The sequence below is a fragment of the Cibotium barometz genome, chromosome 50 (assembly GCF_041138505.1).
Source record: "Cibotium barometz isolate CiBa-2024 chromosome 50, ASM4113850v1, whole genome shotgun sequence".
Lineage (NCBI taxonomy): Eukaryota > Viridiplantae > Streptophyta > Polypodiopsida > Cyatheales > Cibotiaceae > Cibotium > Cibotium barometz.
In genome coordinates this window covers 44,057,376-44,072,407 of record NC_141095.1, presented here as the reverse complement: position 1 = coordinate 44,072,407, position 15,032 = coordinate 44,057,376, and the positions used below count along the sequence as shown (strand labels likewise).

At 43.6% G+C, this 15,032-nt stretch overlaps 1 protein-coding gene across 1 annotated transcript; it reads right to left on the bottom strand.

Annotated features, from left to right (window-relative positions):
• Positions 1-5,176: 5,176 nt before the first annotated feature.
• LOC147610146 (putative xyloglucan glycosyltransferase 9) lies at positions 5,177-10,144 on the bottom strand. Its single transcript, XM_086787131.1, has 5 exons — positions 8,904-10,144; positions 7,292-7,600; positions 6,861-7,151; positions 6,577-6,690; positions 5,177-6,459 (listed from the first exon to the last, which is right to left on the bottom strand). Exons 1-5 carry the CDS (start codon positions 9,630-9,632, stop codon positions 5,815-5,817), a joined length of 2,088 nt encoding a protein of 695 aa, XP_086643257.1. The 5' UTR covers positions 9,633-10,144; the 3' UTR covers positions 5,177-5,814.
• Positions 10,145-15,032: the final 4,888 nt, after the last annotated feature.

The following is a 15,032-nucleotide window of genomic DNA, read 5'->3' as shown; positions in this document are numbered from 1 at the left end:
GTAGAACAATAAAGTCAATCAGAAAAATAATTCTCATAGGCGACTCAGGTGGCAAGAAAACCACAAAGGCCAAGCCTAAAAACATGCATGAGGACAAGGAGGGCATTACTAGAGCTTACCTTAAGTGTGGTGATAGAGAATCGTTATTTTTCTCTCATCAAGTATGCCATGGTAAGAAGGATTGCACCAAGTGAATGGCTAAGAAATCCACCAAAGCACCATCTTATATAGTAGCCCCTGATGCTACATCCACCCCTCCACCTTCAAACACAATGCCGTCCAACTATTACTCTCTTTGAATCTAGTAGCCCTAGTTGTGGAAGCAAGAGGGCGATGCTAAAGAGTGGATGAAATCTCTCATATGTGCTTAAGGCACAGCAAAGGAACAGTAATTCGTTGTCCTATTTGACATGGGCAAACATGAGGTGGCCGTCTCTATGCAATTGGATACGAAGTTGTATATTAATGTCAGATAATTTAGTCATGGATAGGTTCACACCTGGTCTTCAAACACATATCACTCATAAAGCTCAACAGTTTGAGTTTAGTGTTCAAATGGCAAGATTTCATTTTTTCACCACCTTTGGGGTGTGATATGATTCTCAACATCATCAAGTGGTTCCAAGAGCATGTGCCCATTCCTAATTTAGCGTCATGACACAATTCTTAACAATTTACATAATCCATGGGGATATCAGCATTCAAGGAATCCCTCTCATTTCACATGTATAAACCCAAAGAGCTATAAGAAAAGGAGTTGAGTGTGTGTTGATTTATGTTCATCGTGCCCAACAGTCTGCTGTTCAACTAGCAACACCCTAGTAACACCCTTAGAAAAGAATTTGGTAGGTTTCCTTCCAACCAGCAACACCCTTAGAAAAGAAGTTGGTAGGTCTCCTTCCAACCAGCAACACCCTTACTAGGGGTGGTGTTGTTCAACCAACAACACCCCCAGTAACATCCTTGGAAAAGAAGTTCGTAGGTCTTCTTCCAAATTCTATTGTTCAACCAACGATTCCCTTAGAAAAGGAGTTGGCAAGTCTCCTTCCAAAGTTAGAAGACATCAGTGCACACATGCCCTTAGGTGCAGTGTGATATGATGGCTCATCATCAGTGTTATACAATCGAAGAATCAAACAGCTCTACACACAAAGTGTAGGGACCAATGTACTCACCAAGCCATTTGGCTTGACGAGTATTTCTTCCAGGAATAATCCCCAGTTATTGGCAGACTACTCTATGGAACTACCGCCAAGCTAAGGAGAGAATGTCACATGCATCCATGCACTTAGGTGCAGTGTGACATGATGGCTCAACATCAGTGCTATACTTATACAAAAATTAGAGCCTTTTTAGGAATAATTATCGTACGTCATGATAACATTGTGAGCCCCAATCCGAGACATGTTAGACATGAGCTACGTAGGTCAATCTCCTAGTCGTAGGTGTCAAGGTTAGTCCCTTAACCCACTAGAAGAACAATTAAGCATTTAGGTCATCCTTGCATTAGCCAACTTCTAAAGGCATTTTAGTAGAGGTATTAAGGCTATAGGCCCAACCCTTAGGGACCAACCTACGAGCCTTGGGGCTTGTAGGAACCATGGGCCATATCTAAGAGGTTTACCAAGGCCTTAGCAACTAGTCAGCAACACTTTTCAAGGCCTAGAAACCCAATTGACTAGGTGTAGCTACAATCGACCCAACAGCCAAATACACAACTAGTTGCACACGTGTGAAATGCGGCAGCTTTTAATGCTATTTACAATAGTCATGGGCAATTAGATACATGCTATAGTCATCGACCATTATAAGCAACCCCACATTCCATTGTGCAAAAAATCATCTCAATATTCATTCATTTAGCAATAGAACTAGTGTATAATATGTGTGCCTAAAGACCTTGGTCTTTTGCATGCATAAATCTTAGCCAAGCACTTCGTGCTTCAGTCCACAAAGGTAGCCTTGAAGTCTACATCCAGCCTTTAGTAGTGCATCTCCCTAAGTAAATCTGCATAAGGCTATCCAAAGTGGCTTCAAAGTTGCCTACAACCTGCTTGATGGTTCAGCAGAGCAGGACATCCAGTCTACAATGTCCTTACCTTTGGCAATCTCCGTCAATCATACTTAGGAAGTTCTCCGATTGTAACAGAAGTTCTCCAAAGTAATAAACCAAATACTCTTGCTTCTAGAGGGGCCCCTTTAGTGGGTATATTAGGACCCAACCACGTGTCATCTGTACTCTCGCTCTCTCTCTCTCTCTCTCTCTCTCTCTTCAACTCTACTTCCTATATATAAGAATAAAGTTAGATTGCTTCTTGCTCATTAACATAAAGGTATAAAGAAGGTCTTGATGTGCATTACATGATCAAACTAGTTGCATGTTACATACCTCATACAACGGGAAGGCGCCGGGGGGGGGGAGAGAGAGAGAGAGAGAGAGAGAGAGAGAGCCATATAGGTGGCATATAATGCCAAGTGATCTCATCATCCCGATCAAAGAGAAAGAGGCCCCTATGCTATATGTGCAAAAAGCCTCTCTCCGTCTTTACGGATGTGATTTGAACCTCCCTGAAGCTTCCCCCCACTAGTAGCTACCCGCAAGAGGGCAAGAATGATGTTGGTGCATATTGAGCAAATGGACTCACCAAGAGGGGTCAAAGTGTCCTCGAAAGCCTCGTAGCATCATGCCCCCCATATATGCCATGTAACAATGTTGTTGATGATCTCCCATCTCTCCCTAGTCCTTAGAGACCAAGTCTCTGAGGACGAGCTGCATGGAGTGGAAACAATATCAATCCTACAGTAAGAGAGTCGAAGAGCATGTCCTCCTACGACCTCCTTATATGAGAGCGGGGTTTGACTCGATCACCCAGGCTAATGCCCCCAAGGTCATGGTGTGCAACATGACCCATACTATCGTGTAGAGGAGAAGGATCCTCTACCAAGAAACATGTTGCGCTTTGGGGTAGTCCCAAAGGTAGTGCTTTCCTACGACTCCATAGCACACTAGGCCGGTCGCCCTTCGAGGGCTGATGGGCGGGCTAACTTCCAGAAGCCCATAGGCGCTTCTAAAATCATGGACGAAGTGGGGAGGGATTTCCTAGGACGACCATTGAGTTATCATTACCAAGATACCGTCTTATCAATGTAACCCATCCTCATCGTGTAGTGAAAAAAGGGGTCCCACCTGATATCACAAGGTGTGCCGCGGGGTATGCACACTGAAAAAAAACTCAACTGAACACCAAGCCAAGGTGGTGAGGATCCAACCCAAAAAACCACAACTTCTTCCAGTTCATCTACGCACCTAAGGCCAAGCAGAAGATTGCCTGCACAAAGCTCTAAAGATTCCCCTCCTATCATCAGCAAACTCGAAGCTCTTCCTGAGACCTGATGGGGAGACGAAGACCCTCTAACCTTGTTCTTAGAGCAAACAGAAAACTGCTCACATGGCCTCTGCAACAAGAGGAAGGGGAAGGGGACAAGAGGATACCCATAATGAATTGATTTGGTGATCAAAAATATGTCCCATGTGGCCCCCTGAATAAGGACCTGGTTGTGGGCTGTAGATTTAAGAGCGAAAACTCCTTGGACCCATCTCATTGGAAATCCCATCCGTAACACAGTGCCCTAAAGGAAAGCCCAATCTACTTTATAATAGGCTTTCTCAAAATCCAAGAGCGGCACTGCCATACCCTCTTGTCGAAGGGTAACTATGGCGGTCTTGTTCCCAAAAAAATGAAGATGTTATCCAAGACGCTCCTATCCTAGATGAACCCAATGTGGGTGCCATCAATAACATCTGGTGGGAGGTGAGGCTGAAGGTGACGGCTAATAACTTTGGTGAGGATTTTGTATGCTCTGCCAAGGAGGAGGGTAGCCGATGGGGAGCCACTGACGTACCTCTAAACGGTCACCACCCTCCTTGGAAATTAAGTGAAGGTAAAGGGCGGGCCTTCACCCCTCTAGCTCCATCCGTGCTCGGGACCAGCAATGTGTGACTATATCACTAAGTTGTCCATTTCTGACATGAAGGAAGAGGGCGGCTGCCTGAGAGTGGATAGGGAAGGACGTTGTCTCGCAGTCTCACTCGCTGATGCCAGTTTGGACGGTGAGAGGGAAAGAGAAGACCATTGTGCCCCTGTCGGGGGTGGCTGATTGAGAATGGCAGAAAATCACACATTCTCGGAGAGGGGCCACAGTCTGCAAGAATTACCTCAAATCCACCGATGAGCATATGAAGATGTAATCCACTAGCTCCCCCATGATACTGGGAAGGGGGGGGACTCGGGCAGCAAGGCAACTTATGGGGAAGCTGCGATCGTCATCCTCACTAGGCCGGAGAACTAGTGAATCAAGCGGCGCACAAAGCCGAGCTGCCCTTGTCGGGGGTGGCCGATTGAGAATGGTTGAAAATCACACATTCTCGGAGAGGAACCACAGTCCGCAAGAATTCCCTCAAATCCACCGATAAGCAGATGAAGATGTAATCAACTAGCTCCCCCATGATTTGTGTGTGTGTGTGTGTGGGGGGGAGGTGGTGTGTGGGGCAGCAAGGCAACTTATGGGGGAAGCTCCGATCGTCATCTTCACTAGGTCGGAGAACTAGTGAATCAAGCGGCTCCTGTCGGCGAGACTCGAAGTGGGTTTGAGTATGCCGACCTCTGGGAAGAACTGAATACTCGACGCTCTGTAGAATCAGTCCCTCCTCAAGGAGACTAGGCAAAGCAATGAGCTGCGGGGGAGAGCCTCCGGGGAGCCAGTGCATACTATGATGAAGAGAATCCCAGTTGCACTGGGCCAGCCATTTGGGGGGGGATTCCAATGCTATTCAACGTAAATACGCACACTTACACGATGTTAACTTGCCAAAATTTTTGCTTTGCATTCGGGATCATATCAACTCAATGCTCCGTTGTTTCTGTGACTATGACTACATAATAAGCTCGCTTGCAGACGTTTGACTGTGGAGGTCAGGGCACTTCTGAGACCAGTTGGTCAGACTTTTCAGCTATCATTTTAGTTTTGACATAGATTTATGAGTTTTGTGAGAGAGACTTTTCTTGAGGGACTAACAAGGGAACAGTAGCTTGCATGACTTTGGACATGCATTACACAAATTCTACTACCTCACTCAAGTACAATTATTGAACCCAAGGACTTAACAAGTGCCTAGTTTATCAAGCCACACCGTGGCAGGAAACCATTCCTTTGTTTCTTTTAGCTAAAAGTACAACTGCCAAGGTCAAAGTGGGATCTGCAAAAAAAGAATTTAAAAAAAATCTAGAGACATGCAATGAAACAACGGCCTTCAATGCCGGCCACTCGCCTGAATCAGATGATCTTTCACATGGAGACAAAGATCATCGTGAATGTGAGGCCAGTAAAAAAGGGCCTGAACAATCAATTCAGACCAAAAGAATGAAGATATTGGAGAAAAAATATGGCGGGCAACTAAGCTATGAGGCAAATGCTGAGGAATCTTCATCAATCGAGAGGTTTTTGAAAGGTCCTTAAGAAGTAGCACCTCTAATGCCTCTGCCACTCTTTTACATACTGTAGCTCCTCCTAGGAATGAAACTTCTTCAGGTATAGCCATCAATATCAGCTGCGTCTACAATTCCAACTTGTCATCACACCAACTCCATAGATGGATTACTGGTGCAGCCAGCTACTTTGCGGCCCAAGTTGAATCTGAATGGCACCATGCATATGGTAGCAGATGAGATGTCAAAAGCTGTGTCAAAGCCATCTGCTACAGTGACCAGCAAACTTGGCAGCTCAGCTCTATCACATTCTGATCACTCTTCAGTTTCAGCTGACTTGCTCACCAATCAGATCGAGGCCAACTACAAGGAAAGAGATCCCTTGAAATAGTAGAAAGTAGAAATGAACACCTTGCACTGATAACAAGCTTCTTGCAGATGCAGTAAGCAGCAGAAGAGCCAGGGCTAGTTCCTTCCTGTAGATTCGATTGACCTTCTTCTTCCGAGGCTGAGGAGTATGTTCACTCGCTTTCGGCACAACGTCCAGCCGGGAAATGTCTAAAGACCCGTGTTGATGAGTCGCAGATTCTTGCTCTGGCTGTTGAGCCTCTTGAGCAATACCCCCCAAATCTGATTCTGAAGCCCTACCAACTTTCTTGGTCACAACCCACTCATAAGCGCTTCCCAACTGGAACAAACCAGAGATCATGGCATTGAACTTGGTCACCGACATGGTGTTCTCAAACAAAAGATAAGGTACGATGAAGGGAAATGACTTAGGGGCAGGTAAGATGTTCAAGAGGGACATCAGAGCAGGTACGTAGCACACAACCCAAGCTGGCAAATGGGCCTCAGGAATAAACATGGTCATGGGAAGTATTATGCAGAAAAGAGTAAATGAATAGAAGGGTAATATCAGCTTCCGGAGCAGGAAGAAGAGAGATATCAAGTTTGCTTTCTTCCATTTCGAGATCTACACATACAACACCAAACAAAAATTCTAGCATGAGACAGGGAAAAGCGAATCAATGGGCATGTATCATGACTTGTTTCAGATACATGTGAGATGTTTCTTTCTTCAGAATCTCACCTTTGATGAGATGATATCAGGGAGGCAAAGGCGAAAGAGTTGCATTGGCCCAGAATGCCACCGATGCTGCTGTTTTCTGTAGGCCTCGTAAGATTCCGGCAGCTCGCAAAGACACTGGATACATGCGCCAACAGTTATCAGTGCTTCAACTGAGATGTTACTTGTATGTATGTATACACCCAGTGGGTATGTTGGAACAGACACCAAGTCTCAAAGAGGAACATGAGAGTACCCGAGCACAATGCTCTACCTGCTGAAAAAACTAAGCTATTGAAATGACAAACCTTGACATCATTGAGAAAGATGAACTTCCACCCACTCAAGTGGGCTCGGACCGCAATATCCATATCCTCCACAGTAGTGCGTTCCAACCACCCTCCAGATTCTTCTAGAGCTTTGATTCTCCAAACACCAGCAGTTCCATTGAAACCAAAGAAATTGAGAAAGATTCCATTGACTTGTTGCTCAACCTCAAAATGATAGCACAGATTGATGTACTGAAGCCGTGTCAGGAGGTTTTCGTCTCTGTTCACAAACGTCCATCTTGCTTGCACAAGACCCAACTCTTCATTATTCTATCAGGTCAAGGAGGTGAAGAACAAGTACACAGAGAGTTAGACATTACAAAGAAATGAAATACTCACGAGGCAGCAATGTACCAAAACATGTGCGCAGCAATTAATAGCAGCGAATTCTGATGCAGAAAGCACATCACCTTAAAATGAATGATGGTGCGCTTCAAAAAATCTGGCTTCGGCTGAAAATCTGCATCAAAAATGGCTACAAATTCATAATCTTTTACATAATCACAGCTCATGGCTGACTTGAGATTCCCTGCTTTGTAGCCAGTTCGGACAACACGATGTCGATACACAATTCTCATCCCATTCTGCTGCCATTTGTGCACCTCATTTTTTATCAGTGTTTGCACTTCTATGTCGTCCGAGTCATCCAGCACTTGAACAAGAATCTTGCCTTTGGGCCAGTCCAGCTGAGCCATTGCAGCTATGGACTGCTGGTATACCTGGGAATACAAATATAGCAAGCCCCACATGTAAAAAAGTTTCCACATGAATATTACACCAGTGAGTACATGTTTTTTTCCTGAACATAATCTGTCAACCATCATCCTCTAAGCAAGCATTAGTCTACCCACACATCTAGCTCGGATTACATTACACGCAATGCTTATGTGTCTTATTAGTCTTGCTTTCGGCTTACGACTACCTGATATGCCAAGCCATCCATACCCTTGTCATGAGCTCCAGGAGTCAACGTAGGATTACATTAAAACCTATGCCCACATTCATGGTCACTAGGACACGTCAACACCATTTACTGTCACTCCTTAGAGTGCCAAGAGAAAACTCAGCTGGTATTAATGAGAAAAGCCACTTGTAGCATGCAAATTACTTGGAAAGTCTTGCTAGAACTTGGAAGAGGGAAGACTTTGCGAAGGCTACACGGAGTTATCAGTACTCGCAAAAGAATGCACGTGTGCTGAATGTATCCAGTAAGTGAAATGTATTCAGTAAGTAGCCTTCATAGCATCCGCAACCTGCCCCTCATTACTCCATTTCCAAGCCATCAAAAATCCTCCTTGACTCACGTTCATAGTCTACGCTCTTGGTCCAACCTTCTGGTCTAATGAAAGCCCATTTACACACCTTCTCAGCCCATTTACACTTCATTCTTTAGCTACTTGCACTTTCCTTACCTCATTCAGTACCCTTCTCTACTGAAGAGGTCTAAATCACATACTTTTTTCCCTAAGCTTTGACTGTTTTGAGGCAGGTGGATTCAAAATTACGAGAAAATACACCTCTCCCTTGCAATTCTAAGGCAAGATAGATTCTTGTTAGCTGCTAACACTAGTTCTCTTGGAATTATTACGCCATGGACATAAAACAAATGCTCTTGCCGAAGAGTAGTGATCAGATCAGCACATTCTACCATCTAAGGACAAGCCTGAAAGGATAATGGCATTGTATTGGTACATACAGGCAACAATCATTATATCATTGAATGGTTTTAGACAGTAGATGCACAATTCATTCTCTCTCTCTCTCTCTCTCTCTCTCTCTCTCTCTCTCTAATATTGAGAGAGAGAGAGAGGCATGCGCAAATACATACGTAGAGACAAACACTACTTAGACTTTTTAAGAACCTGCCACCAAATACGTGCTCTGAAGGCAATCATCACAATAAGAGTGACCAAAGAACCCACGACATGTGAATTGTACAATAGCTTCGTGCATGCTCAGATGCAGCAACACTAATTCCAAGTTATCAATAGAAGAACATAAGAAAATATGGTTGAGATTTACCTCTCTCTCGTTGCACATAGGGACCTGAACAAGAACCATAGGATAGCCTGCATCTCCATCTTCCACATCGCCACAGTCGAGTGATTCTACCTTGGGCAAGGGCTTGATCCTCTTCAACTGGATCCACAAGGAGCCTAGACACTGGACCATTCTATCAGCAGACTGTAAGAGAAACATGAAAATGCAAGCGTTCGCCAGAGCTTGTAAAGGAGGGCCCAGATAGTTGGCCCGGATGTATACCCATGCTAGGTAGACAGACTGGAGGAGGCTCTGCACGTCAGGCGAGCTGGGCATGTGCAAATGGGGGCGGTGGAAATGCCATCCTTTGGAGTGTGCAATGATCTCGAAACCAAGCATGAGTACGGCAAACGCGAGGAAGCCTACGATGGTCTTGTAAAGCTTACCTTTGAGGGGCTTGATGGGGGTGGAGGCAGTAGCAGACGCAGCTGAGGCTTGGCGGGCGGTGAGGCGCCTCCTGACAGCTGAGAGCACTGTCCAAAGCCCTTGTGCCATCCAGGCCAGGCATCCAGCCGCCCGGTGAGCTTTCAGAAGAAGGACCCATGTGAGCTGCTTGGCATTCCTTCCCCTGGCCTTGTCCGCTGCGTGGAAATCTCCCTCGAGGCTCTGCAGCTCCAGCATGGACCAGTTGGGGTTCTCCATCTTCACTACGACGGAGGTGCCCTGGTGCGAGCCCTTGGCCCACCAATCGACGAAGTGGAAGGGCGGCATTGTGCCAAATGGGCGTTTTGGGGGTGGGATCAAGCTGCCGCCGGCGAGGAAGAGGGGTTTTATTCGGCCAAAATTGTGATCATTTCTGTGTGCATAGCAGGGTGGAGAGAGCGACTGCTCCTTCTAGAAACACGGTGAATAATCGTCACGAGCGGGGGAGCATAATACATTGTCCGTTAAAAAGAATGGGGTAAGCAGATCGCCCTCACTGCAAGGGCGTAAAGAATCTACAGGGGCTCTACATAAGAATACAACAAGGAACATCCGCCTAGAGAGAGAGAGAGAACAAAGGCCAAAAAAGAAAAGAAAAGAAAAGCTCCGGGAGCAGGCGGCCCGGTGGGAAGAGTGCGCAAAGTGCATTCAAAACGTGGGAGAAGCCACAAGCCCACAACAGCTGTTGTGTAGGTGCAGGGACGATAGACTCTACCTAGAGAGAGGAGAGAGAGGGGCCCAGGGGGGGGGGGGTCTGCCACCTGCTTTTGCCTTGCTGCTGTTGCTGAGAGCCCCCCCAAAAAAAGCTTTAAACGGGCGGTTATAAAATGGGCCCAGTTTTTCACCTCTCCGTTTTTGCTTTTCACTTCACCCCGCGCTTTTTGAAATATTGCATGTAAATGAGGCAGGGGGTGCCAAACTGCCTGCGTTGGTTGCTGGGTTGCCATCAATCATTACACATACATCAATCACTACATAGTAAGTATTTCGGCTTTTTGGGCCTTGGTACAATAGCTTTATCAAAGGATGAAACCAGAAGGTCGCGTCGGTGGGCGCGGTGGGGGCAACGGCAACAGCACCACCACCACAGCCTTCACTTGCTGCTTGCAGCAGCAAAAAGCAGACATGTCTCACACCAACCACAGTGGCAAAAAAAATATGCCATCGTCGTGCTTAAATAATAATGGAGAAACTTTATTATACGCTAATATATATTTAAACGGGCGAAGGTTGCTCCGTCCGTTAATATTCCGGCAGTATCTTCCAACATCCGGAGTCTTTTTTTTAGAAAAATATCTTCGTCTCCTCGGTCGCGGCGTTGCGACGTCCTGAATCGTCGCCTCCGTCATTGCCCACTTTTCTTGTTGCACTTACCGAGCACGTCCCACTTTCCCTGCCACCAATGCATGTGTGTGGCTGGCTTGCGCGCGTCCTTCTCCCGCGTTCTCCGACAACAGAAAGCTAGACGCGCCGCGCGCGGCGTTCTTAGTCCGCCGAGCCACACCACTACTCACGCACAACTTCACTGCCAGACGTTGGAAAACTGTTGGCCGAAGCAATATATATATATATATATATTGACATGGCCGCATGATGGAGCAAGAAGACGGTGAAGCGTCACATGCATGCACATTACATTACATCAGGTTACTAAGGGACGTTTTCACATTTGTGGGGCTGTCAGCCAATCAACGAGCTTGGGCTCCCAAAATTTTCAAAATCCTATTTGGATCTCGATTAAAATTGGGGACTCGTAAATCCTATCACCACAAAAAATATCTCTACCATCCAGCATCATTAACAAAAACTCCACATGTTGTCAAAAGAAAACCCTTCATGGGTTGATTATAAGCATGTACGATGGGTTCGTTAGACCGGGCTGCCTCCACCTCAAACAGGCTAGGTGTGTGTGTGTTTCTAAATTTCCTGTACCTTCGAAGAAAAAAAAAACCAAAATACAAGTTGGTGACCCACTCATTGATCTGGCATAAAGTTTTTGCTTGTATGCATACGTGTATACGTACATATATGCATACACAAGTGTGTATACATCTATGCATGTGTGTGTGTGTGCAAGCACGTGTGAGTGAGTGTGCATGTGTGTTTTGATATGCAGTATGTGTTTGTATACGTTTGTGTATGTGTGTATATACGTGTGTATGTGTGCATGTGTCTATGTGCGACTTACATAGGCACAAATCTATGTCTCTCTCTCTCACACATGCCTTGTCTTTATGTCCCTATCACATGCAGACACAACCCTCTCTCACACACATACAAGTGCACATGCACTCTCTCTCTTCTCACACCCGTCTCGCACATATGTGGCCATGTGTACGCGTACATATATGTGTGTGAATGTGTTTATACATAATAGTATTAATATAATATTATTTATACACTATATGTATATTGATTTATATTTCATTATTATAATATATTATTATACATTCACTATATATATGTTTACATATTGTTATACTTATATATTATATATCTTTGTATTTTTGTATTATATTATTTTTTATTTTTTTTCTCTCAACCTACCACACTCCTCTCTCTCTCCCCTTCCCCAATATGTGGTCTCCACTCCCCCCCTCCCCTCTCTCTCTTTATCTCTCTCCTTTGCACCAACACGTGCCTCCTCCCCTCCCCCATCACACCCCCTTCTCTCTTTCCCTTACCCCGACACTTGGCCCTTTTCCAAATGCCATGTGTCCCTTCCCCTCCCAAAAACTTGTGCATAATAGATAGTATAAATATAGATAGATATATTACACACACACATATGTATATGTATCTGTATATCTATATATATACATAAATATATATATAAATTAATACATATACATACATACATACGTACAAAGAGAGAGAGAGAGAGAGAGAGAGAGAGAGAGAGAGAGAGAGAAAATAAAAGTAGATTTCAATATTATTTAATTTGAGAGAGAGAGAGAGAGAGAGAGAGAGAGAGAGAGAGAGAGAGAGAGAGAGAAAATAAAAGTAGATTTCAATATTATTTAATTTGAGAGAGAGAGAGAGAGAGAGAGAGAGAGAGAGAGAGAGAGAGAAAATAAAAGTAGATTTCAATATTTGAGAGAGAGAGAGAGAGAGAGAGAGAGAGAGAGAGAAAATATTTGAGAGAGAGAGAGAGAGAGAGAGAAAATATTTGAGAGAGAGAGAGAGAGAGAGAAAGAAAATAAAAGTAGATTTCAATATTATTTAAATCTACTTTTATTGAAATCTACTTTTATTTTCTTTCTCTCTCTCTCTCTCTCTCTCAAATATTTTCTCTCTCTCTCTCTCGATTTAAATAATATTGAAATCTACTTTTATTTTCTTTCTCTCTCTCTCTCTCTCTCTCTCAAATATTTTCTCTCTCTCTCTCTCTCTCTCTCTCTCTCTCTCTCTCTCTCACACACACACACACACACACACATGCACATGCACCCTCTCTCTCTCTCTCTCTCTCTCTCTCCCTCTCTCTTTCACACACACACACACGTGTACACACCCGCACATGCATTAATGCAAATGCACACTATCTCTCTCGCCCCCCCACACTCTCTCACACACATAGAAATTCTCTCTCTCTCTCTCTCTCCCTCTCTCCCTCTCTCCCTCTGTCTCTCTCACACACACACGCCCTCTCTCATGTCACACACACTTTCTCCCACACATAGAAACTCTCTCTCTCTCTCTCTCTCTCTCTCTCTCACACACACACATGCACGCACACGCACACAAACACATATAAATAAATTTACACATACATATATAATTTTAATTAATTAAATTTTAATGGTGGGGATGCGTGGTGAGGTGTGCTCACTCTCAAATAAATACATCTTACACACATGCATATGCACTCTCTCTCTCTCTCTCTCTCTCTCTCTCTCTCTCTCTCACACACACACACACACATGCATAGGCACTCTCTCTCTTATACACACACACACATACACATACACTCTCAAATGTTGAAACTCTCTCTCTCTCTCTCTCTCTCTCTCTCTCTCTCTCTCTCTCTCTCTTACACACACACACACACACACTCAAATGTTAAAACTCTCTCTCTCTCTCTCTCTCTCTCTCTCACACACACACACGTACACACCCGCACATGGACATACATATGCAAACGTACACTCTCCTCTCCCCATTCTCTCTCTCTCTCTCTCTCTCTCTCTCTCTCTCTCTCTCTCTCTCTCTCTCTCTCTCTCTCTTACACACATACACATGTAAATATACATTATATAGAATATAAAGTTTTATTATATTTAGACATATATACCTATATATGTGTGTGTATTTATAAAATAATAAACACATACATACACATATAATTTTAATAATTAAATTTTAATTAATATTAAAATTTTAATTAATATTAAAATTTAATGGGTGGGGATACGTGGTGATGTGTACTCACTCGTAGATACATGTATCTTACATACAGTGTCTTTTGTCTTTTCTTTACAATAAGAGAGAAAGACAGAGATCATGTTGAAGTTTTTATTCATCTTTTAAGAGGGATGCCCCTATTTTTTCTCTCAAGAAAATCATTAGGTAAGAAGGAATAGCTCTCCTTTTAAAAATTAAAATGACACTACAACTCGTCACTCGTCATCAAGGGCATAGAAGCATTTATTTTGTCAGGATGTCGGGGATTCCAGTCGCTACCTCGTAGCAAAATATCGTTGCTCAGCAGCGAAATCTCACTTCTGAGTAGCGCTTATAGTAGTGAAATTTATAGAGCAGTCTTTTGTCTTTTCTTTACAATAAGAGAGAAAGACAGAGATCATGTTGAAGTTTTTATTCATCTTTTAAGAGGGATGCCCCTATTTTTTCTCTCAAGAAAATCATTAGGTAAGAAGGAATAGCTCTCCTTTTAAAAATTAAAATGACACTACAACTCGTCACTCGTCATCAAGGGCATAGAAGCATTTATTTTGTCAGGATGTCGGGGATTCCAGTCGCTACCTCGTAGCAAAATATCGTTGCAGCGAAATCTCACTTCTGAGTAGCGCTTATAGTAGTGAAATTTATAGAGCAGTGATTATAGCAGCAAATTTTCATTGCTCATCAGCAGCGCCTATAGCACTGAAATTTTGTTGCTATACTACTAAGCAGCAAAATTGCACTGCTATTTTCGCTACATAAAATTCCAGAGAGTGATGAATTTAAGTTATACATGTCACATACACACAGAAACTGATTATAGTTTTTAAAAAACGTCCACCAGAACCCTTGGAGCCATGTTTCGAGCAAAAGAAAAAGAAAAAAAAGAGAGAGTTAAAAACTTTTGAGAAGGGAAACAATGTCAAGATCATGAATCTATCCCATCTTGTAATAAATCCATATGTGTTGCTTTATCAATGTCTATATTTAATGAAAGATCAACGAAAAAGATGGGGTTCTATATCAATATCACTATTATGATCTAATGAAGGATTGTCATGATTGATAGGTGACTTATCATCTTCTTCGGATTGATGTTCCTCATGCTCTTGATCGACCCCCTCCAAAATGTTTTCTTCATTATCTTCTTCTAATGAGCTGATTTAAGGTAGTACTTGCACCTCATCCAAAGATTCGACCTCCACATCTTGATCTTGAAAGATATGTTTTGAACAAGGGGAGACTTGTAGAACATATCACCACTTTGAATCAATTCGATTGGCGTGA